Below are 18,429 nucleotides of genomic sequence, written 5' to 3'. Positions count from 1 at the left end.
ACGGCAGCAGCAGACCAACAAAAGGAAGACGACGCTTGCTTTGGCCAGTAGGGTGGCGTGCCATCCAGAGGCTTGAGAGGACCACCAATTCACTGAGGGGTCACGTTTCTCCCAGGCAGATTGCGTTTCCTGCTCCTGGCGCCGCTCCTCACAGACTTCCCGAGACTGAGTGTTCATACGCACAAACTGCTCCACCATCGTTCGGAGAGTTTTGGCCGACACCATACCCTGCTCACTGCACTGTGTGCCATGTGGGGTCTCTGGTCCCGCTCCCCGCACAAGGACGCAAGACATGGTGAGGCCAAAAAGGAACACCCACGGAGCCATAGATAGGGAAATCATACCACTATATTCTCGCTGGCGGCTGAGTTGGGGACACAGGAAGCGAGAGCTGCACAATCCGCAATCCACTTTTCTGCCAACCAACCAACCCCCTAGTGTAGCCACAGCAGTTATATTAGTGGCTAATGGCTAACCGGTTACAGTTGATGGCCGTCTACTACCGAGCCAGCACCTTCCCTCATGAGGCCGAGAGCCTGGAAACTGCTCTCTGGGACTCTGTCCCCACAGCCTCCCTTCACTGGGGTAATTTAAGGCCCGAAGAAGACAGATCAAGTGCGGCCCTGGCACCTCAGGGAGCAGTGGGGCCAGGCCAGCTAATACTGGACTCTGCCCCCACACCAGACATCCTTCTTTCTCTAACCGTATGAGGGGTTCTTCCTGACACCAAATTGCGGGCTCTTTTCCAACACAACTTTTGCTCTGACACCAACTGCGTGTCCGACGACAGTCCTGACACTACCAGAAGTCAGCATCAGACTCCACAGGTTTAAGGGCTCAGCCCCACAAGGCTGCCCTTATTTCAGACACCAGTTGCAAATATGGAGTCCCCCATATTTCCGTCTGATGTGGCCACAAAGTCAGGTGTTCCTACACCTCCCCCAGATTCAGTAATTTGCTAGAAAAACTCACAGAACTCAGGAAAATGCTATACTTACGGTTTATTGTACAGGTTCCAACCCTGAAGAGACGCGTGGGGCAGGCAGGGTAGGGGCACAGAGCTTCCATGCCATCCCGGCTCCTCGATGTGTTCACCCAGCTGGAAGATCTCCACACCCTGTTGTGTATGGTTTTTATAGAGGTGCTGTTACATAGCCATGGTTCATTAAATCATTGACCATTGGTGATTGAACTCAACCTCCAGCCCCTCTTTCCTCCTTGGAAGTTGTGTGGGGCTGAAAGCGCCAACCCTTTAATCAAGGCTTAGTCTTTCTGGTGACCAGCCCCATCCTGGAGCTATCTAGGGGCCCCCGATAGTTACCTCATTAACATAAACTCAGGTATGGTTGGAAGGGGCTTCTATGAATAACAGAAGACGCCCTGTCATTCAAGAAATTCCCAGGGTTATAGGAGCTCTGTGCCAGGAACTGGGGACAAAGACCAAATATGTATTTCCTATTATGTCACGTTGCCCCTGTCCTTTCCACAGGGCTCCTAAGCTTAAGACTTAGTGGGCGCCTCTGCCCCTCGGAAGGCACCCAGGGCTGAGGGGGCCAAGTCCTCGAGGCTGGGAAGAGCCCAGCCCTGGGCCCGCATGCCTCTGGTCAGTGCGGGGAGAGGCCTGTGCTTCCCAGAACTCCGTATACACTTTATTAGCTAATCTCCCATGATTTGGAGGACGGTATTAATCTCCAACTAGCACTGATCCCTTTTAAAAGAGGAAACAAATCATGGAGTCCTTTGGGCAGAGGCCACTCACAGCCCATCACAGTGGAAAGGGCCCACATTCTAGCCCTTTCTTCTGTGAAGCTGTGAGCTTTATAGCATCCAACTGGACTGGATTCAGAAGTTTACCATTATACCCAGTGACAGAAGTAAATTAGAAGCACATTAAAAAGGTTATTAACTTGGGGGGGGGGAAAGGTTACCAAGTTCCTTCCCACTTGGGGAGCAGCTACCCTTAAAAAGAGTCCATATTTCCATCCACAGTCATTGTAGCCACTTTCTAGAGCTGTTGTGGAGGAGATTTGGCGGGACTGGAGCTGTTAAATCAGCAGTCATTTCCCCGGGCCAGCCTAGATCTCTGTAATTCTGTCTTTCAGAGAAGGCAGCTAATTTCAGGATACATACTCCCATCTATCACTGTAACAGTTTAATAGGTGCAGTTACAGCTTGAATACACCAACAGGCTCTATGTGAGTAATTGCCATATTTATACTGCTTTGAATTGATGACAAAGTGCTAAAATATGAGGTGTGTGGTTTCATACGCTGTGATTTTTATGGGGGTTCTGTTACTTAATCTCTCCCTCCCCTGTAATTCTAGGTTTGTTAGCGAGTTGCTTTCCTATTATCCAAATAGTTTTAAAACAAAGCTTTCTTTACTTTTTTTGCCTACCTCCCACATACCCATTTCTCACCACCCTCCCATTTTCTGCTTAGTGTAAGTTAAATACAAGTCCCCTGCCTTCCCAAAATGCCGGCCTGCCATACAGCAGGCAGGCAGCTGCGCGTTTGCGTCTTCAGATAAGCGGAGTTCGTGGAACTTGTGACTCTGCACTGCTAGTGGACTTCCTCACGACCCAGTGCCCTGATCGGGACAGCGGGGTCTGGCAGGCTGCCTGGAGAGCCCAGCAGCCAAAGAGAAGGAGGGCTTGTTCCACAGAGTAATCCTGCCCTTCCAGCCAAGACAGAAATAGTCTGGGTGGGAGCCCAAATCCCTGAGTCGGTTCCGACAGGCTGCCTGGCCTGGCTGTTACTTTCCGTCTGCAGCCGGAAGCTTAGACAGGCTGCTCTGCCTGGGCCAGCTGAGAGCAGAGGAGACTGCCTGCCCCACAGGCAGGATGGCAGGCTGTCCGGGAAGAATGGCCCAGAGGGCAGTACCCAGTCTCGGCTGCAGGCCCTCCTCTGGGCCTTCACGGAGGTGGTTCACCTGTGCCATCAAATTCTTACCTGGGGCAGCACCTGTGGTGTGTGTGTGTGTGTGTGTGTGTGTGTGTGTGTGTGTGTGTGTGTGTCCAGCTTCTGGGAAGGGGTGAAGCCCTTTTGTGGGGCATCCCAACCAAAGCCAAACCATGGCCCTGCCCTGTAAAAGTAAACAGCCCAGATCAGGAGAGCAAATGACTGACCCTGGTGAGCTAGTGAATTACAAAGTCCCTGTGACTTCACTAGGGAGTAGTGGGGGCAGGAAAAGCAGACCCTTAACCAGTCCCTAAAGGAAGGTGGGAGTTGGGTACACTTGTTGATGACACCCCTTTTCTGTGCCAGCCACACCTGAGGCTTTCTGTTTCCCACGTGTTGTGGGCCGGAATGCCTGCTAGTTACCTTGAGGTGTGAGACTGGTTGAGGACGGACTCCTTCAGTCCACTTCACTTCTTCAACCAGAAAAACTGTACTGTTATTTTCAAGCATATAGTCCTCCTCCCCTCCTTTGTGTGGGTGGTCCCTGGATGGCTCCTCCAGGTACGAGTTACTGTGCCAAGTTTAGGTACACAGAAGGGTAATCGAAAAACACTGCCTGTTCTTGTGGTCTCCTGGCGGACCAGCATTCAGCAGATAATCACACAGCTGTACGGTGACTCAAATTTTGCCCAGTGCTGTGTAGGACACGTATGGAGTACGGTGATGAAACACAGCTCTGGAGTCAGACGGCCTGGGTTCGGATACCGGGCCTGCCATTTGCTTGCCATGTGGCTCTGTTCCTTCCACTATAAAATAGGAATGATATAATGTCATTCCTATTATGACAGCACGTCAGGGGGTCGTGAGGGTCTACTGAGATAGTGCACGCAGAATGCTTATCGCCTCACCTGGCGCACAGTATAAGCACTGCATAAATGTAAGCAGTTCTTGTCATAACAGACGTCATTTAGATCTGGGGGTTCGGGGAGACCTCCCCAGGAAGCAGTGTTTAGCCAACCGAGACATGGAGGTACAGGTAGGAGGAACAACCTGTAAGGAAGGCGTGCGGCAGGCCCCGCGATGGGAGTGAAGTGGATGGGGAGGGCAGCAGGCAGCAGCTGGTGCAGGCTAGCCAGGCCAGGTGAGAAGTGTGTGTTTATCCTAGATGCCACGTGGAAGGAGGACAGGCCAGTGAGGACCACAGTCAGGTTTTCTGCCAGAGGATTATAAGCTTCTAACCTACGAATAATGCTCTTTCTTAGTGATGGAAGAAAGGCCAGGACAGGAAGGACACTGGGCTGTCACTGGTGACATCGTCGCTCCTTTCATGGTTCGTTGGGTATCAGGAACCGGAAAGAAGTGAACCTCTGCCCTCCTGAATGCTTGGGAGGAATCTGCCTGTGACCTCAGGGAGCTCTTCTCCCTGGGCCTGCTGTGAAAGGGGAGTTGGCATTGACTGCATGAGGATTCGGGAGTGGTGACAGTGTACCTGTGCTAGTTGGGGCTGTCTTTGTTGGTAGCTCTTTGTTTAGCCAGTGAGACCCCTCACTGTGGTGGCACCAACTCTGCCTCAGGGTCACACTTCCACCTCTGGGCTTGTGCTGGCCAAGTCACACTCAGAGCCCAAAGGACGCTCGTGCCTTTGGCAGGAGGGCCCCCCAGCTGCTCCCGGCTTTGAACAGGTGTGGCTGCTGCAGTGTGCATTCTGCTCACCTCAGTCATGGCTCACGCTCCTCTCCCCTCCGTCCTGTGTCACCAGAACGGGCAGCGTCAGCTCGAAGCTGGCAGTAAGTGCACTTTATCGGTGTGGTTTCTGAAACACATCTATTGGGGTGTGCATTTTCTTGGAAGTCAGGGTAAAAAACAGAGCCCCTTGTTTGGCTCAGCAGGGTCCGGAAGCTCTTTCACTGTTAATGACTGTAAATACATGGGTAGCTTATAAAGGATTGGCCGGAAGTGGGAGCCGTATGATGCCCAGACCTGGTGTGGTATTTTTATCTCTTTACCTCCAGTTATCTCTCCCTTTCTCCTCAGCCTTGAAATTCATGACATGGATCTGTGTACGTACAATGGCTTTGGACATTTATAAAGCCACAGCGCCTAGTTGTGGGGCTAACACCCGGTCAGGCAGTTATAATAGAGTGTTAGTGGCATTCTGTCATGAGGAGAAAGGAGGGCTGGCATCGCCAGAAACAGATCTTGATTGACGAGGGAATTACCGAGGGAAGACAGCTAACAAAGGGGCACTGGAGGGGCCAAAGTGACCCTAGTGTTCAAGTAATAGAAGAGCCAGAAAATCATTCCAAGCACATCCAAAACAGGAAGGCAGCAGGGAGATCTGGTGAGGACTCAGTAATGTTATCAATAGTAGAACTTCATCGTAGGAATAAAGCCAAGACACTTTCCATTGGCTGCTTTCTGTATGGAGAGGAGGCCGCATTTTTCCTCTGGCTCTTTCTACTCAGTCCTCCAATTGACAGATGAGAACACTGAGTGGGATGTGAATGAAGAGATGAATGCATATGATTAAACAAGGGAGGAATGGAAAATCCTGATAACGCGGAATGAATCTGTCATTTATAGGATGTACCCTCCATACAGTACTTAAGGGCGAGGGGAACAGGGTGTTGGTAGCATAACATTTAAATATAACCATTGAGACAGTGCCTTGAGTAAGCCAGTTCAGATCCTACCCCCACCACTTACCCAGCTCTGTGGCCTTGAGCAAATATCTTAGCCTCTCTGAGCCTCCATCTGCTGTCTGTAAAAAGGAAATAAAAATAATATTTACAACAAGGAATTATAGGGTGGATTCACTATGAAAATTGTAGTGAAGAGCTTAGAAAAGTGCCTGGCACGTAGTAAGCCCTCAGCAAAATTAACATTGTTATTTTATTATATCCGTGTGCCAGCCATTTATATTCATTTGCCATGTGTAATCTCAGCATTCACAACATTTCGACAGTCGCTAATAAACAAGCCCATGTTTGATGAGGACCCCAAGGCTCTGAGAGGTGGAGTGATTTGTCCCCAGTCACCCAGCCAACTATAAGACAGAGCCAGATCAGAATTGAGGTCACTTTGGTGTCAAAACCCATGCATGTTTTGAAATATTTTTCTGCATACTGGCTTATTTTGGCTGAGCCCTCAGGCAGGCGCTGCTGTTGAGGCTGCTAAGAGTATATAGAGAAAAGAAAAAGAAATGGGAGGAGTTACAATGTGGGCTTTGCCTAGGTTATCTCATTTTTTCCCCGCAGCAGTCTAAGCAGGTATGTGTTAATCTATTGTATAGTCAGATGAGCCAGACGTTAGGGTCAGGATTCGAACCCTTGCCTCCCTGACAACAAAACACCACTTGGCAGCTTGCTTTCCACTTCGATCATTAGGATAATAGCTACTCCCTAAGCCCTGTGCTAAGATCTCCTAAATGCATGCCACCAGGCTGCGAGTGGGGACTGTTGTCTGTTGTCAGAGAGGGAAATGGAGGCACAGTTGCCCAGGGTCTTACAGCCAGCAAGTAGCTTCTGCTTTGACCTAAGCGCTCTACTGCCCCCTCACCGTTTCATCGGCCATTGAGGTGGAGGTGCTCCAGTGTGGTCCTCAAAAGGAGATACTGTATATATATTGCTGGTATTTGACCCAAAGGGAGAGCTTTTTACTCTTCCCCCAGAGGTCAGTCCTCTTGGAGACAATTTGGATTTTATACTCGAGGGAGTTTCCTTCTCTTCCTGAGTTCTCAGCACCCCTCTGGCTTTGAAACTTAGCCTGCCTGAGATTTCTTAGACACATGAAAAAGAGGAGAATGGTCGATGAGATGCCTCAGCCTCCAGAAAAGTTGACAAAAGTTGTTTAGTGGTTAAGACATTTTTCGTGTTGAGCACTTTAAAGCACTGGCAGCACCAATTAAAGGACTAAAGTGCTGAGTTTTTATATCTAAATATAGAAAGTAAAAAAACAAACAAGTCAGAGTTGATCTTGAAGGAAGTACTGATTTATTGCTCGAAAGGAGACTTAGGAGGAACTGAGTCCTGGTGTGACTGAGCAGAGGCGAAGCCTGGCCCCGCGCCGGCTGCGGAAAGACTCCTGGCCGAGAACACTGGTGCCGAGCCACGCCGTGCTTGGGATCTAGGAACAAGAACTTGTTTGGACATTTCAGAAAACCAGACACATAAACCAGGGCAAGAGGTGATTCCCTCCCTTGGTTTCCAAATTCCTGTGGGTCACCCGTCTAGTTTCCTGATGCCCCTAGTGTGCCAAGTGCTTCGGGCATCTCTCAGGAGCCAGGGTCAGCAACAGCCGCTCTGACGGGCACGTCTTAGCCCGTGGGGAATGCCTCGTGGCTGGCATTGGGGAGCCATCTAGCCGTTTTCTGTCAAAATAGTTTTGAGGAAGACCACACCTGAAAGGCTCTGCAAAGGGACTTATCTGCCATGTGGATGCTCAGTCAGTATTTACTGAAAGAAAGAATAAGGCTTCTTTGCTTTTCTCTTTACTGTTTTTGAATATTTTTATAAAGTCATGGTTAAAAGTTTCAATAATGCATCAGGGATGGCTTACATTAAAAAAAATAGAAATTTTAACACTTTCTGTAAATGCTTTGTTCCTAAAGTATTTGGTATCTGTTTTTCTTTATATATTGCCCCCCGCACCCCAGTGTTATTGAACGGTAGAATTCAGGAGTCAAGAATTGGTAGAATTCAGAATTCAGGAGTCAGAGACCTTAGTTAGAGGCCTGGGCCATCTTGTAGAGTGGCAGTTCTCAAAGTGTGGTTCCCTGACCAGCCGTATCCCCCAGGAAGTATCAGAAATGCAGGTTTTTGGGCTCAGCTCCAGACACACAGAATTAGAAACTACAGGTGGAGCTCTGGGACCTCTGTTATAACAAGCTTTCTGGGTGATTCGGATGCATGCGGGATTTTGAGAACATAGAAGTAAAAGAACAGAGGCTCTAGGCTCAGATGGGGTTCAAATCACAACCCACTCACTCTCTGACCTTGTGCGTATTACTTATTACTTGACCCCTTAGCCTCTACATTTCTGTCTCCAAAATGGGGTTCATAGTAACCTCTCTGAAGGGGCTATGGTGAGAGCTAATATAAAATGTCTGGTAAGCACTTAGTATTATGTGCCTCACACATAGTAAGCATTCAGTCAATGGTGTATTGTTGTTGTTAGCTATCTTCCTAGATGAGGTATTTCTCTTTAAACAGCATCCCAGACAGGTGGCCATCCCATGAGGAGGTCGTTCAACAGCTCTGGCCCATTCCAGTGAATGACAGCTGTGATGATACATAGTTATTTTATATATTGAGAGGATATTTGCCTTCCTGTAATTTCCATTCTTAGTAGTTAGAGCTCTCTGTGTTCTCTTGAGCCATTGAAACGAGACTGTTCTACATGGCAGTTCAGATATTTGAAGATGGTGACCTTGGCCATTCTGAACTTTCTCTTGTTCCATTCCGAAAGATTAACTTAAACATAAAACATAGTATATATTTGAAACCAGTAGGGTGTTTTTAACAAAAGAAAGAAAAAAGGCCTGTCATTGAGACTGCATGAGTGGGTCTTTGGCGATTTCTGGAGTGTAGAGATGCCTCAGAGTTTACCGTTGAAGCTTTTCCAAGTGGGCTTGTGGGTATGGAATAGACATAGTGCTTGTGGGCACTGTTGGTAAGGACTCTGTTTTCTGCTGGCCGGTGTGAGCCAGTCACCGTGGCATGTTTCTGTGTAGGTCAGTGGGTCCCTTGGAATCCAGTGTCTCTGCCTGCAGGACCCCAGCCCTTTTCCTGCTCTGGTCTTGGGCTCCTTGGCAAGATGCCCATGCTGCCGGGCGTCCTAGTTCTCACCCGTGTCCTCACCCGTGTCACTAGTCCTCTGTCTCACTAACAACCTTCCTGGAGTTTGCAGTCTGCTCTAAGTTTTTTGTTTTTATTTAATTGATGTCTAATTAGTAGTTGTGAGAAATTGTACTGGCCAAGCAAATGATACCTTTCCTAATTTATGCCATGGTGTTGTGTAGGTCAGTATTGCTATTTTAAAATGGGATTTCGTAAAATAAACATGCATGCAGATTACAGGAAATACTAAGTTGATGATTAATTGGAGCTGGCCTTGCACTTTCAGATGCTTCCCTTTTTGTGATCATGCATCTAGTGGGGTTCAGCAGGCCCACACCCCTGATGATTTCCAGATTATTTGCACTTTGTTTCCCGCCCTGCATGGTGGTCTTAGGAGACAGTACAGAGGACCCTCCTGTCCCAGCTGAAGGTCAGGGTTGCCAGAGGTAATGGAGTGGGCTGAAGATGTCAGGAGCTTCTGCAGCCGGGCCTCCCTCCACACTGGGCTCGGGAACGGCACACACTCCATTGTCATGGACTCAAAGCTCCTGCCATCTATACCACTGCTCTCTTTGCATAGAGAGCACTGATGGGTAAAGGGAAGGGGACTAGAAAGTAGTCCTTGTTTCAGCCTATGGTGTGGAAACTTGAGCCTGCTGACACACATCCAGGGCCTGCCCAAATGTGGATGAGTTCATGTGTAAGCATGTGATTGATATGTGTTCCCTGAGATGTGAAATAGGTAGAAAGTTTAAACATGTTTAGAAAAATCACTGAGAAAAGAGACCATTGTAAAATTACTAACTAGGGATGGTGAAGAGGGCCATCTGTGACCTCTGACCTTTGGGGTTGACAGCAGTAGGGGATGTACCATCTCAAAAGCTACTGAGAGCCAGTGGACGGCACTCAAGTGTGATATTTCATCTGGGGCGAAAGACTGTGGTCTGGACCCAGCATGGTGGATAAATGTCAAGCATCTTCTGGAACAGTGTGAAGACAGAAGGATGGGAAAGGCCCTGGGCTTAGACCTCTCCACCTCTTACCCGCTGTGCGATTTGGGCCCAGGATGTCTGAACCTCACTTTTTTCATCTGTATTCTCTCTGTCCGGTAGCTCCTACCATAGGGGCCCTCGGCATCGTCATCCTTTAATAAATGAGTGAGCGGTGGACGGATGCAGAAAAGCACCTTGCTCAGTACACGGCAGGTGACCATGTGCTGTGGGAAAGGTCACCCTGAGCAGGGCTGCATCCAGGGCCTCAGGTTGGGGAAGTGTGAGCATTTCTTTCACTGAGTGCAGTGATGGCAGCTCCTTTGTAACTAGACATTGCACGATAGGGTGTGCTTTGGGCCAGTCCATTAACCCCCTTTTCTCTGGGGTGAAAGGCCTGTATGCAATTAACAGCTTTTAAGCCAGGGAATTGATGAGTTTTGTTTCAATATTCTTCAAAGTTCACCTGCCACTAATCTGGGGCCCCAGAAACAGGCAGGCTAACTGCTTTTATCTCGCCTGATGGGCGCCTCTCCAGAGGCGGCAATTACGCGGAGAACTGATGTTGAGACAGTTGGCTCTCAGGAGCCTGCTAATTGACTGCGGGCCTCTGGGCTGCCCACATGCCTTCTGCTGTTCTGAGGTGGCCCCAGGGCGCTCCGTGGGCGCTCAGCGCCCTTTTGGCCAGCCAGAGCTGCTCCAAACCACCATCTTCAGAAAGTACCAGGGCTGCTTTGGCCATGAGATCCCATCTTGATTTTCACACTGACTTCATTGTCCTTTAGACGGTGATCTAAGGGGGACAACAATGGACTTTCCTTCCCTGAGAGGGGGAAATGAAGTCGGTGGACAGTGCTTAGAATCCGCTCCACGCTGGACAGAGCTTCCTCTGCCAAGGGGGGAGGGTGGGAAAGTCAGTCTCTTACTTGCTACTTCACATTCTTCTATATGATTTCATTGAATTTTTGTACTGGTTTTTTTCCCTTATCTAACACCGTACACCAGGTAAGTTCCAGAAGGATCACAGTGTTAAATGTAAAAAAAAAAAAAAGGAAAGAAAGAAAGAAAGAAAATAAAAAGAACTTAAACTAAGAAGAAGGAAGAAATAGAGAATATCTGATCTATGAACAGGAAAATTTGTTCTAGGCATAAAAATAAAGGAAAGCATAAAGAAAATGGTGTTAAAAACCTAAACGTTTTGAATTATGTACTTAAAAGAATTTAATACACAAAAGTAGAAGGCAGATAAGAAAAAGGGGGGAAAATATAAACATTTATAACATATTAACATAGTTAATTCCTTAATATTTTAAAACCTTTCAAGTACAAAATGAGATCCACTCCTACAAGAAAATGAACAAGAATGTGAATAGGAAATTCAGCAAAGTAAGAAATACACCCTGCCAAGAATCTGTTAAACTTACCAGCTATCCAAAAAACATAATTGTGGGTTATCTCTAATAGTGAAAACTTGGGAAAACCTAAATGATTAACAATAGAACTATTTTTAAAGTTACTATATACTTTGATGTCTTTAAAATCATGTTGTAACAGAGTAAGAATATTTAATGATTAGAGTAAGTTCACAACATACTTTGTAAGTGGAAAGGGTGGGTTAAAACATAGTATTATCTCCATTTTGTTAAAAAATTAAAATTCAAGAGTATACATCAAAATGTAGACCAAAGTTGTCTATGGTCGATGTACTTCTATATTATTTTAATTTTTACAAAAAATAAGTATTTTAAAATCTTTAAGTGAAAAGGAATATGGGGGGAAGTGGGTTGAAGCTTCTAGGAGAGTCAAGAGCGCTTCGCCCCATTCCCCTCTCAGGGTGGGCGCCTCGGGCACAGCCCCTTCTTCCCTCGAGTCCAGTCTTCCTCAGTCTCTGCCCCCCGCTTCCTGCTCCTAAGATGCCTGCTTGTTCCTCCTCAGGATTGAGCACTGAAGGCATCTACCGGGTCAGCGGGAACAAGTCAGAGATGGAAAGCCTGCAGAGACAATTTGATCAAGGTAAGGCCAGAGCCGCGACAGCCCAGCTGCCAGTGGAGCCCCTCGAGAGCTGCAGTTTGGCCCTGTGGGGGTCTGGGGGTGTTCCTGCCACACACAGCCCCAAAGCAAGAGGTGCTGGCTCGGTGACTGAGAAAGAGAAAGCATTTGGCCCCAGTTAGCTTACCTCCATGGTCACACTGCCATGAGGAGGGGTCCCTGTTAGCAAACGGAAGCTTCACTCTGCCAAGCCTGCGACAGCCGGCTGCTCCCCCACATCGCCACCCACAGGTGCTGTTCCACGTCACCCTGGCACGTGCCTCATTCACCGCCGAAGGGCCTTGCTTCCATGGGACTGGGCCGTGCCGGGGTAATAGCAGGCACACGGTACAAAAGTTGGCTTGAGAAAACAATCCTATTTTGCCAGGGCCTCAGGAGTGTCCTCTTCACAAAGTCCCTGCACAAGAGAAAGAAAGCGAGGGAACATTCATTCTGTGATCAGCTGAGTCTGGGATCCAGACTCCCAAAGCTGAACTCTCGTGAGTTAGACTCACTCTTGGCAGGCACTCCCATCTCCTAAGCTAGGTCAGTTCTGAGAGGCCAAACCTATTTCATCCTAACCTTGCTTAGAACTGAGCACTCTGTGGGACGAGACGTCCCAGTGCCAGAAGCAAATGAGCCAAAGCAATCAAAGTTCTCGGGTGTCACTGGCCAGAGAAGAAGGTAAGCTGAGGATCAAAGTGGGGTCTGACTCAGAACATGGCTGGGCCTGAGGAGACCAAGCCAGGCTCAGAAGCCAGGCAGCCCGTGCTGGCCTGCGCGACAGAGCAGCCAGCCAGGGCGCAGCCAGCCAGCAGCAGCAGGCACCCCGCCCGAGCACCCAGGGCCATAGCACTTTGCAGCACCATAGTCAGTCCCTGCTAGCTGGCAGTGGGAGGCGGTGACACGCGCGAGAAGGGAAACACCTGTTAATCTTGCGGGGATAGGAAGCATGAGGTCAGAATGAGGGTAGGCGTGTGTGCTCTTTATGCAGGAATCTGTAACACAGTTTATAACCTGTTAAATGGGAACAGCAGGTGATTACTTACTAATCAGGAACGCAATAAAGTCTGCAAAAAAAAAGACAAAGGTCAGTGGCCTCATAAGCTGGGAGGGGCCCAAGGGAGAAAAGTGAGTCTATTTGTCCTATCGCCACGAGGGACAAGGGTGGGTGCAGCAGTCAAGATGGTTGCTAACGTGTCTGTAAGCCACCGGGAAAAGTGAGCCAGCCTTTCAGGAAAGCTTCTTCCTGTCTTCCCTGAGGGAAGGCATGTAAAGAAAAGGTAGCAACACATCCAAGCAGACGTGGGGACCTGGATGGCACAGAATGAGGGGTACTCAAGGGTGACCTTGGAAGGAGGTGCTGGGTGTCGGCCTCTGTGGAGCTCAAAACCTTTTCTTAGGCTCACCCAGGGCCGCCCCCTCATGTCCAGCCCGTTATCGTCTCTCAAGTCCCTGCCCAGGCCCCAGGCCAGCCCTGGGCAGCACCCCATGGTCCTCGCGGTTTCTCTGTCCACCCCCCGTGACACCCCTCCCAAGCACTGAGTGTGCCTTTTGCCTCTGCCCAGCTTAGGCTGGTCTGGCCTCACTCTCCCACTTCCTTTCAGACCACAACCTGGACTTGGCCGAGAAAGACTTCACAGTGAACACTGTGGCTGGTGCCATGAAGAGCTTTTTCTCAGAACTGCCAGACCCGCTGGTCCCGTACAACATGCAGATCGATCTGGTGGAGGCGCACAGTGAGTACTGGCAACCCCACCCCGCACCCCGCGAGTGGACGGAGGGGTGCTGCCCTCGGGGAGCCGACGCTCGGGCCCTTGGAGCTGAGGCTTGAAGGCCACTAGGAAAGGGAACTAACAGGATTCCGCCAAAGGGACTTTGTAGACCGGAGATGCTTCTCTAAGGGTTATAGCAAGGTTCCCCCAAACTCCGTGAGTTAAGAGCCCAGCATGGATGTCAGACTCGTTCTAATCCCTGCTGCTTTGCCTGTGCACAGTGTAACCTTCCCTGACCCTAAGTTTCCTACGTCACTGTCCCTACTCCTGTTATGAAATGACATTAGGGAAGGTCTGGAGGCGAGGCCGCCACAGACCTGTGTAGTGGTAGCTATTTCCTTTCCTTTCCGCTCCTCTCACTCACCCCGCTTCTGCCATCTGCCATACAAGGAAGTTAGCATGTGCTTTGGGGCCAGGCAGCCAGCTGCTGAGGAAGCCAGCCTCTGGAGGGAGAAGAACAGTGACAGTGACCCCGACCAGATGGCACTTGGGGCTGCAGCAAGTTAGCACCTCCGGTTTTAAGGGTCACCTTTGCATGCTGTCCCACCTGCCCCAACAGCTATTTCCGCCCTAGCCTGCCTCTCTCGGGAGGCAGTGGTCCGCCTGGTTGGGAGTCTTCCTGCTGCGCACACTTTCCTGGACTTTGTGTAATGCTGCAAAGGCGGCCTGACCTCTCGGAGCTTTTCATGTGTGGCAATTCCTATCTTTTTGAGCCAAAGGCTGCCTTCCAAGTTGGCACCTCTGGTGGGCCAAGACTCCCGGAAGCAGCCGTTGCTCTGCCACTGCAGAAGGGAGTGTTTTTGCCCACGACCAAGGAGGTGGGGAGAAGGAAAGGGAGCCATATTCCTTGGACCCCGGGACATTAGTCTCATCTTGTCACCTCCCAATTCAAAAGAGGGAGTTTTGAGCAAGCACATTTTACTCACCAGACTGATGGTGCGGGCGAAATTTGGGGGAGGTCACAAATCAGCAGGGCTTTAAGTCCTGGGTCACAGACTCTTAATGGCTTCAGGGAATAGCGGTGCTGACAGAAGCCACCCCTGAGCTGTGAAAGTGCCCCCGTCAAAACCTGACTGCTGCCTGGGCTGCAGGGCTCCTGCAGTCACCTTCCATGGTCTGCGTTTCCCGTGATGTTTGTTTCCGCACCTGGGTGCCGCCTTCACCACATTTTATCCAAACAGTTGTAGCAGATTAAAATTGTTCACAGCTCCTAATCGCATCCAAGCCCACCGGGGGGGGGGGGCAGAAACACATAGTTGTAGATTATCACGAGGTGGCCTGGCCTTTCCCATGTGCTCAGGACAGGAAGTCAGTGTTTCTCCAGATGAGTTAGGGGTGGGGACAGGTGCCAGCTTCTGCTCTGATTCTGTCAACATAGAGGTCCTCGCAGCAATCATGTCTCCAGATGTGAACCGCGTAGGAAATCTCCATCCGGAGCCAGCTACTTCCCACCTGGGCTCGGCTCTGGGCGGAAGTTAGAAGTGGGCTGGTACCCAGCCTGCTCGGAGCTGGGGGGTTCCTGTCAGCATTTGTCTTGACTTGGCGCCATCTAGAGGCTGGTAGGGTCATGACACCGAACAAAATCCCATTGTTTCTGCGGGAATTGCTGACATGGCATCTTTTTGTTTTTGGAGGGGGGTGGGGGGCAGAAGAGGGAGGTGTAATTGATAGGGAATCAGCTGCCCTTCCTACAACAGCTTCCAGTGCTGAGGAAGGGAGCTTCTTGCTGCTACTGCAGCCTGGGGAAGGGTGGAGATTTTCGCCTTCCTCTTGCCATTGTGTGTTTCCTGTGCCCCAAGCTAGTCAGTGGGGGCTCCCTGTCTTGAACCTGGTGTCGGGGAATGTGTCTCCCTGACTTGGTACCTCTCACAGCCAAAGCAGCTGAGTGAAGAGTGGGACTGTACATGTCAGGGGCTAGTTAACTGAAGCAGACACACCAGGCAGGCAGTGCCCAAGTCTGTGAAGGGACATTACGGAACAAAGATTCTCTGGTCCAGAAGTAGCTGTTCCCGGCCTCGCTGGGTTTCCATGGCAACATCAACTTGACCAGCTCTTTCCACTTAATACCTAAGAGCTGTTGTGTCTGTGTGTTCAGGGCCTGGAAATGGTTTCACATCCCATCACAACAAATATCAAGGTCCCTATCAAATTGCTTTGTTAGATCCAGAATTTCACAATATTGAGCATGCTGAAAATGTGCCCAGAAAATAGAGATTTTTGTGATTATTCACCAGTTATCTTACTACCACATTCAGGGTGATGTGTGGGAGATTCAGAAATGAATAACAACATACCGCTAGGGAGTGGCAAGCTGTTCTGAGATGAGACATTGACCCTGCCCTCCCCGGGTGCACACTGCCGCTCTCTGCCAGACAACGTGAAGCAAGCGGAACTAGAAATGCAGAAAACACAGTGAGGAAGGAGGAAGGTAGAGGTGGCACCTGAGCTATGGCTTCAGGTAGGCCCAGGATTTCAGGAGGTAGAGAAAAGAGCTTTGAATTCCCCATCCCATCTCGTCCAGACATGTCCCCTTGGCCTCTAAAAAGTTTTGTCAGTTATTCCTGCGCCACAGCTCCTTTTCCTCTCACAACACCCCGCGCCCTACCACGACCCATGTGGAGTCCCTCCGTTCCACCCAGTGCCCTGTCTTTGGGGCCAGAAGGGCTGGCTGTGTCCTGGTCCAGAGGTTATAGCCCCTATAACTGCTTGTAATTCCACGTGCACATTTTAGTCTACAGAGAGGGCCAGCAACTTGCATCAGGTGGTCCAAGGGGTGTGTGACCCAGATGGTCAGGATGCCAGCTAACCTACCGTCTCCCGTCTACAGAGGAGACCTTAGGGCCAGAGGCCGTGAATGACAGGCCTGCACGGCCCCCGGCGAGCCCGCCTGGCTGCTCACGGCCTCTTGTTCACGGCTGCCTGTGATGTTGCACATTCTGGATCCTGCTTCCTCTTGTTTGTCCAGGTAGCTGCTTACGGTCACGGAGGGTATTCCTCACCTTCTAGCACATGCCAGGCCCCGTGTGAGACAGGGACGGACAAGGGCACAGGCCCTGCCTCCGTCTGGTGGGGTAGGAGACACTGAGCAGGTTACTGCAAGGCCATGCCTCCAGGAGAAGGACAGCCAGCATCTTCCAGAGTGCGGTCTCGGCCTTGGAGTCATTTCCCACCTGAGGGAGAGGTGGGGCTTACACCCTGGGCGCGCCTGCGTGCCTCACCAAGGGGTGTGGCCCAGAGCGGGTGTTGTCCTCTCCTGCTGCTGCACGTATGCCAGGTGGTCAAAGGCCATCGGAGTTTCCTCTAGGCACCGAGTTGGGCGGCGACAGACCCAGACCTGGAGCCAGCTTAGCATCCTGGGTGCCAAAGATGGCAACAGAGTGGTCCAGCCAGGACCAGAATGGAGTTTAGGGTCCCTGGCACCAATTTGTGTGACCTTGGGCCAGTATTTTGACTTCTTTCAGCCTTGGTTTATCTGTATACCTCTGGCTGTCCCATCTTCCTTCTCCTGAGTTCTTGGAGTGTCATTGTTCTAAATTGCCTGGTCTGTGTCCAGACTTCATTTTGGTTCAGCTGGCCTGAAAATGCCCCTCCTGGCTGACCCGAATTTCAGAAGTATTGTGTGTTAGTTTGGGAGGTCCAAGCCCTGTGAAGACCCTTCCCACCCCTTTCAAAGAGGTTTATTAAAGTTGGAAAGGAGTCTGCAGCCTGGTGGAAGGCAGGTGTGCTGAACAAGGAGACACCCCACCTTCCCCCGCACCAGCCTGTGCCTTGGCGTCGCCTCTTGAGCAGGTTTTCTCAGCCAGCATGTGGGGTAAACTCAGCCCCACCTTCACTCGGGTGGTGGTGAGGGCTGCACAGAGTTCCTGTTAAATCTTCCCGCCAGCATTCCGGCATCTCCAGAGGAAGGAAATCCCTGGTGTTGTGACTACCTTGACAAGGCTGCCAGTTTGAGCCTGGAGTCGGTCCCTTGGCACTGGTGGGGGTTCTCTCGCTTGTGGGAGGTGAACGAGGTCGAGTCAGAAGGATGTCAGCAAGATAGGCCTTGTTTTTTGTGTGGTAGACGCAGGTCCAGGCTTTGCACTGGGAGACTTCCTGTTGCTCTCCTGATGACTTCCCTTCTCCTCCTGCCACACGCCAGAGGCTCCTCTGGAGGCTCCTCGGCACCGCGCAGCTAGGGGGAGAGGGACAGGGAGCATGAGGAGGTGGCCACCTAGACCCTTGTCAGGCCCCTCACTGTGTCAGGAGGGAGGCTGGCATTCTTGGGGCATCCATGAATTACTATCAAGGCAGGCTCTGTAACCTCCATCCTGCCCCACCTTCCCCCCAAGGAAGAGAGAGGAAGCAACCCTCCTTGTTGCTCAGCAGATAGGAAGGAGAGGGCCATCCCCGGCAGACGATGGCCTTGCCAGCCCCATTTCCTGCCTCCAACCAGGAGGGCGGGTGAGGCTCAGCTCCTAGGTGAAGGTGCTGCTAATTAAAACAAACACAGCTGTGTTTGTGTCATGCTGACACCGGCACCGGGCGGGCACGGAGGAGAAAAACCTATGCTGAGCTCACATCTGGAAGGGGCACGATTATTTGACTAAGTGAGACACTGAGCCATGCACGTGCCTCTCGTATTCTTCAATACAATCGCTCATCCTCCTAGAGAAGCTTACTTTTTTTAAGTAAACTTTTTTCTTGAAACTTAACAGGAAAAGTGTTTCGAAACTCAAGGCCAGAGGGAGAGCGTGCCCTTGAGGTTGAACCCTTAAAATAAATCTTGGGTTCAGAGAAAGGAAGCTGATAATGGCCCCACATAATTAGTTCCTGTGGCTTTTTTAGTCATTTTCTAACAAATGTTAGGCAAGTGTTACCAAAACACTGTTTTTCTCAAGTCAAAAAATTTGCCCAGTTTCGT

At 50.2% G+C, this 18,429-nt stretch overlaps 1 protein-coding gene across 1 annotated transcript in view; it reads left to right on the top strand.

Moving 5' to 3' along the window:
• Positions 1-18,429, top strand: part of ARHGAP35 (Rho GTPase activating protein 35) — a 123,123-nt gene that overhangs the window by 97,249 nt on the left and 7,445 nt on the right. The window contains exons 4-5 of the mRNA XM_019752602.2: positions 11,662-11,739; positions 13,362-13,493. Of these exons, the coding sequence (XP_019608161.2) occupies positions 11,662-11,739; positions 13,362-13,493 (210 nt within the window). The remainder of the gene's footprint in view (positions 1-11,661; positions 11,740-13,361; positions 13,494-18,429) is intronic.

Source organism: Rhinolophus sinicus, linkage group LG11, assembly GCF_036562045.2.
Source record: "Rhinolophus sinicus isolate RSC01 linkage group LG11, ASM3656204v1, whole genome shotgun sequence".
NCBI lineage: Eukaryota > Metazoa > Chordata > Mammalia > Chiroptera > Rhinolophidae > Rhinolophus > Rhinolophus sinicus.
This window is presented reverse-complemented; position numbering and strand designations above follow the sequence as displayed.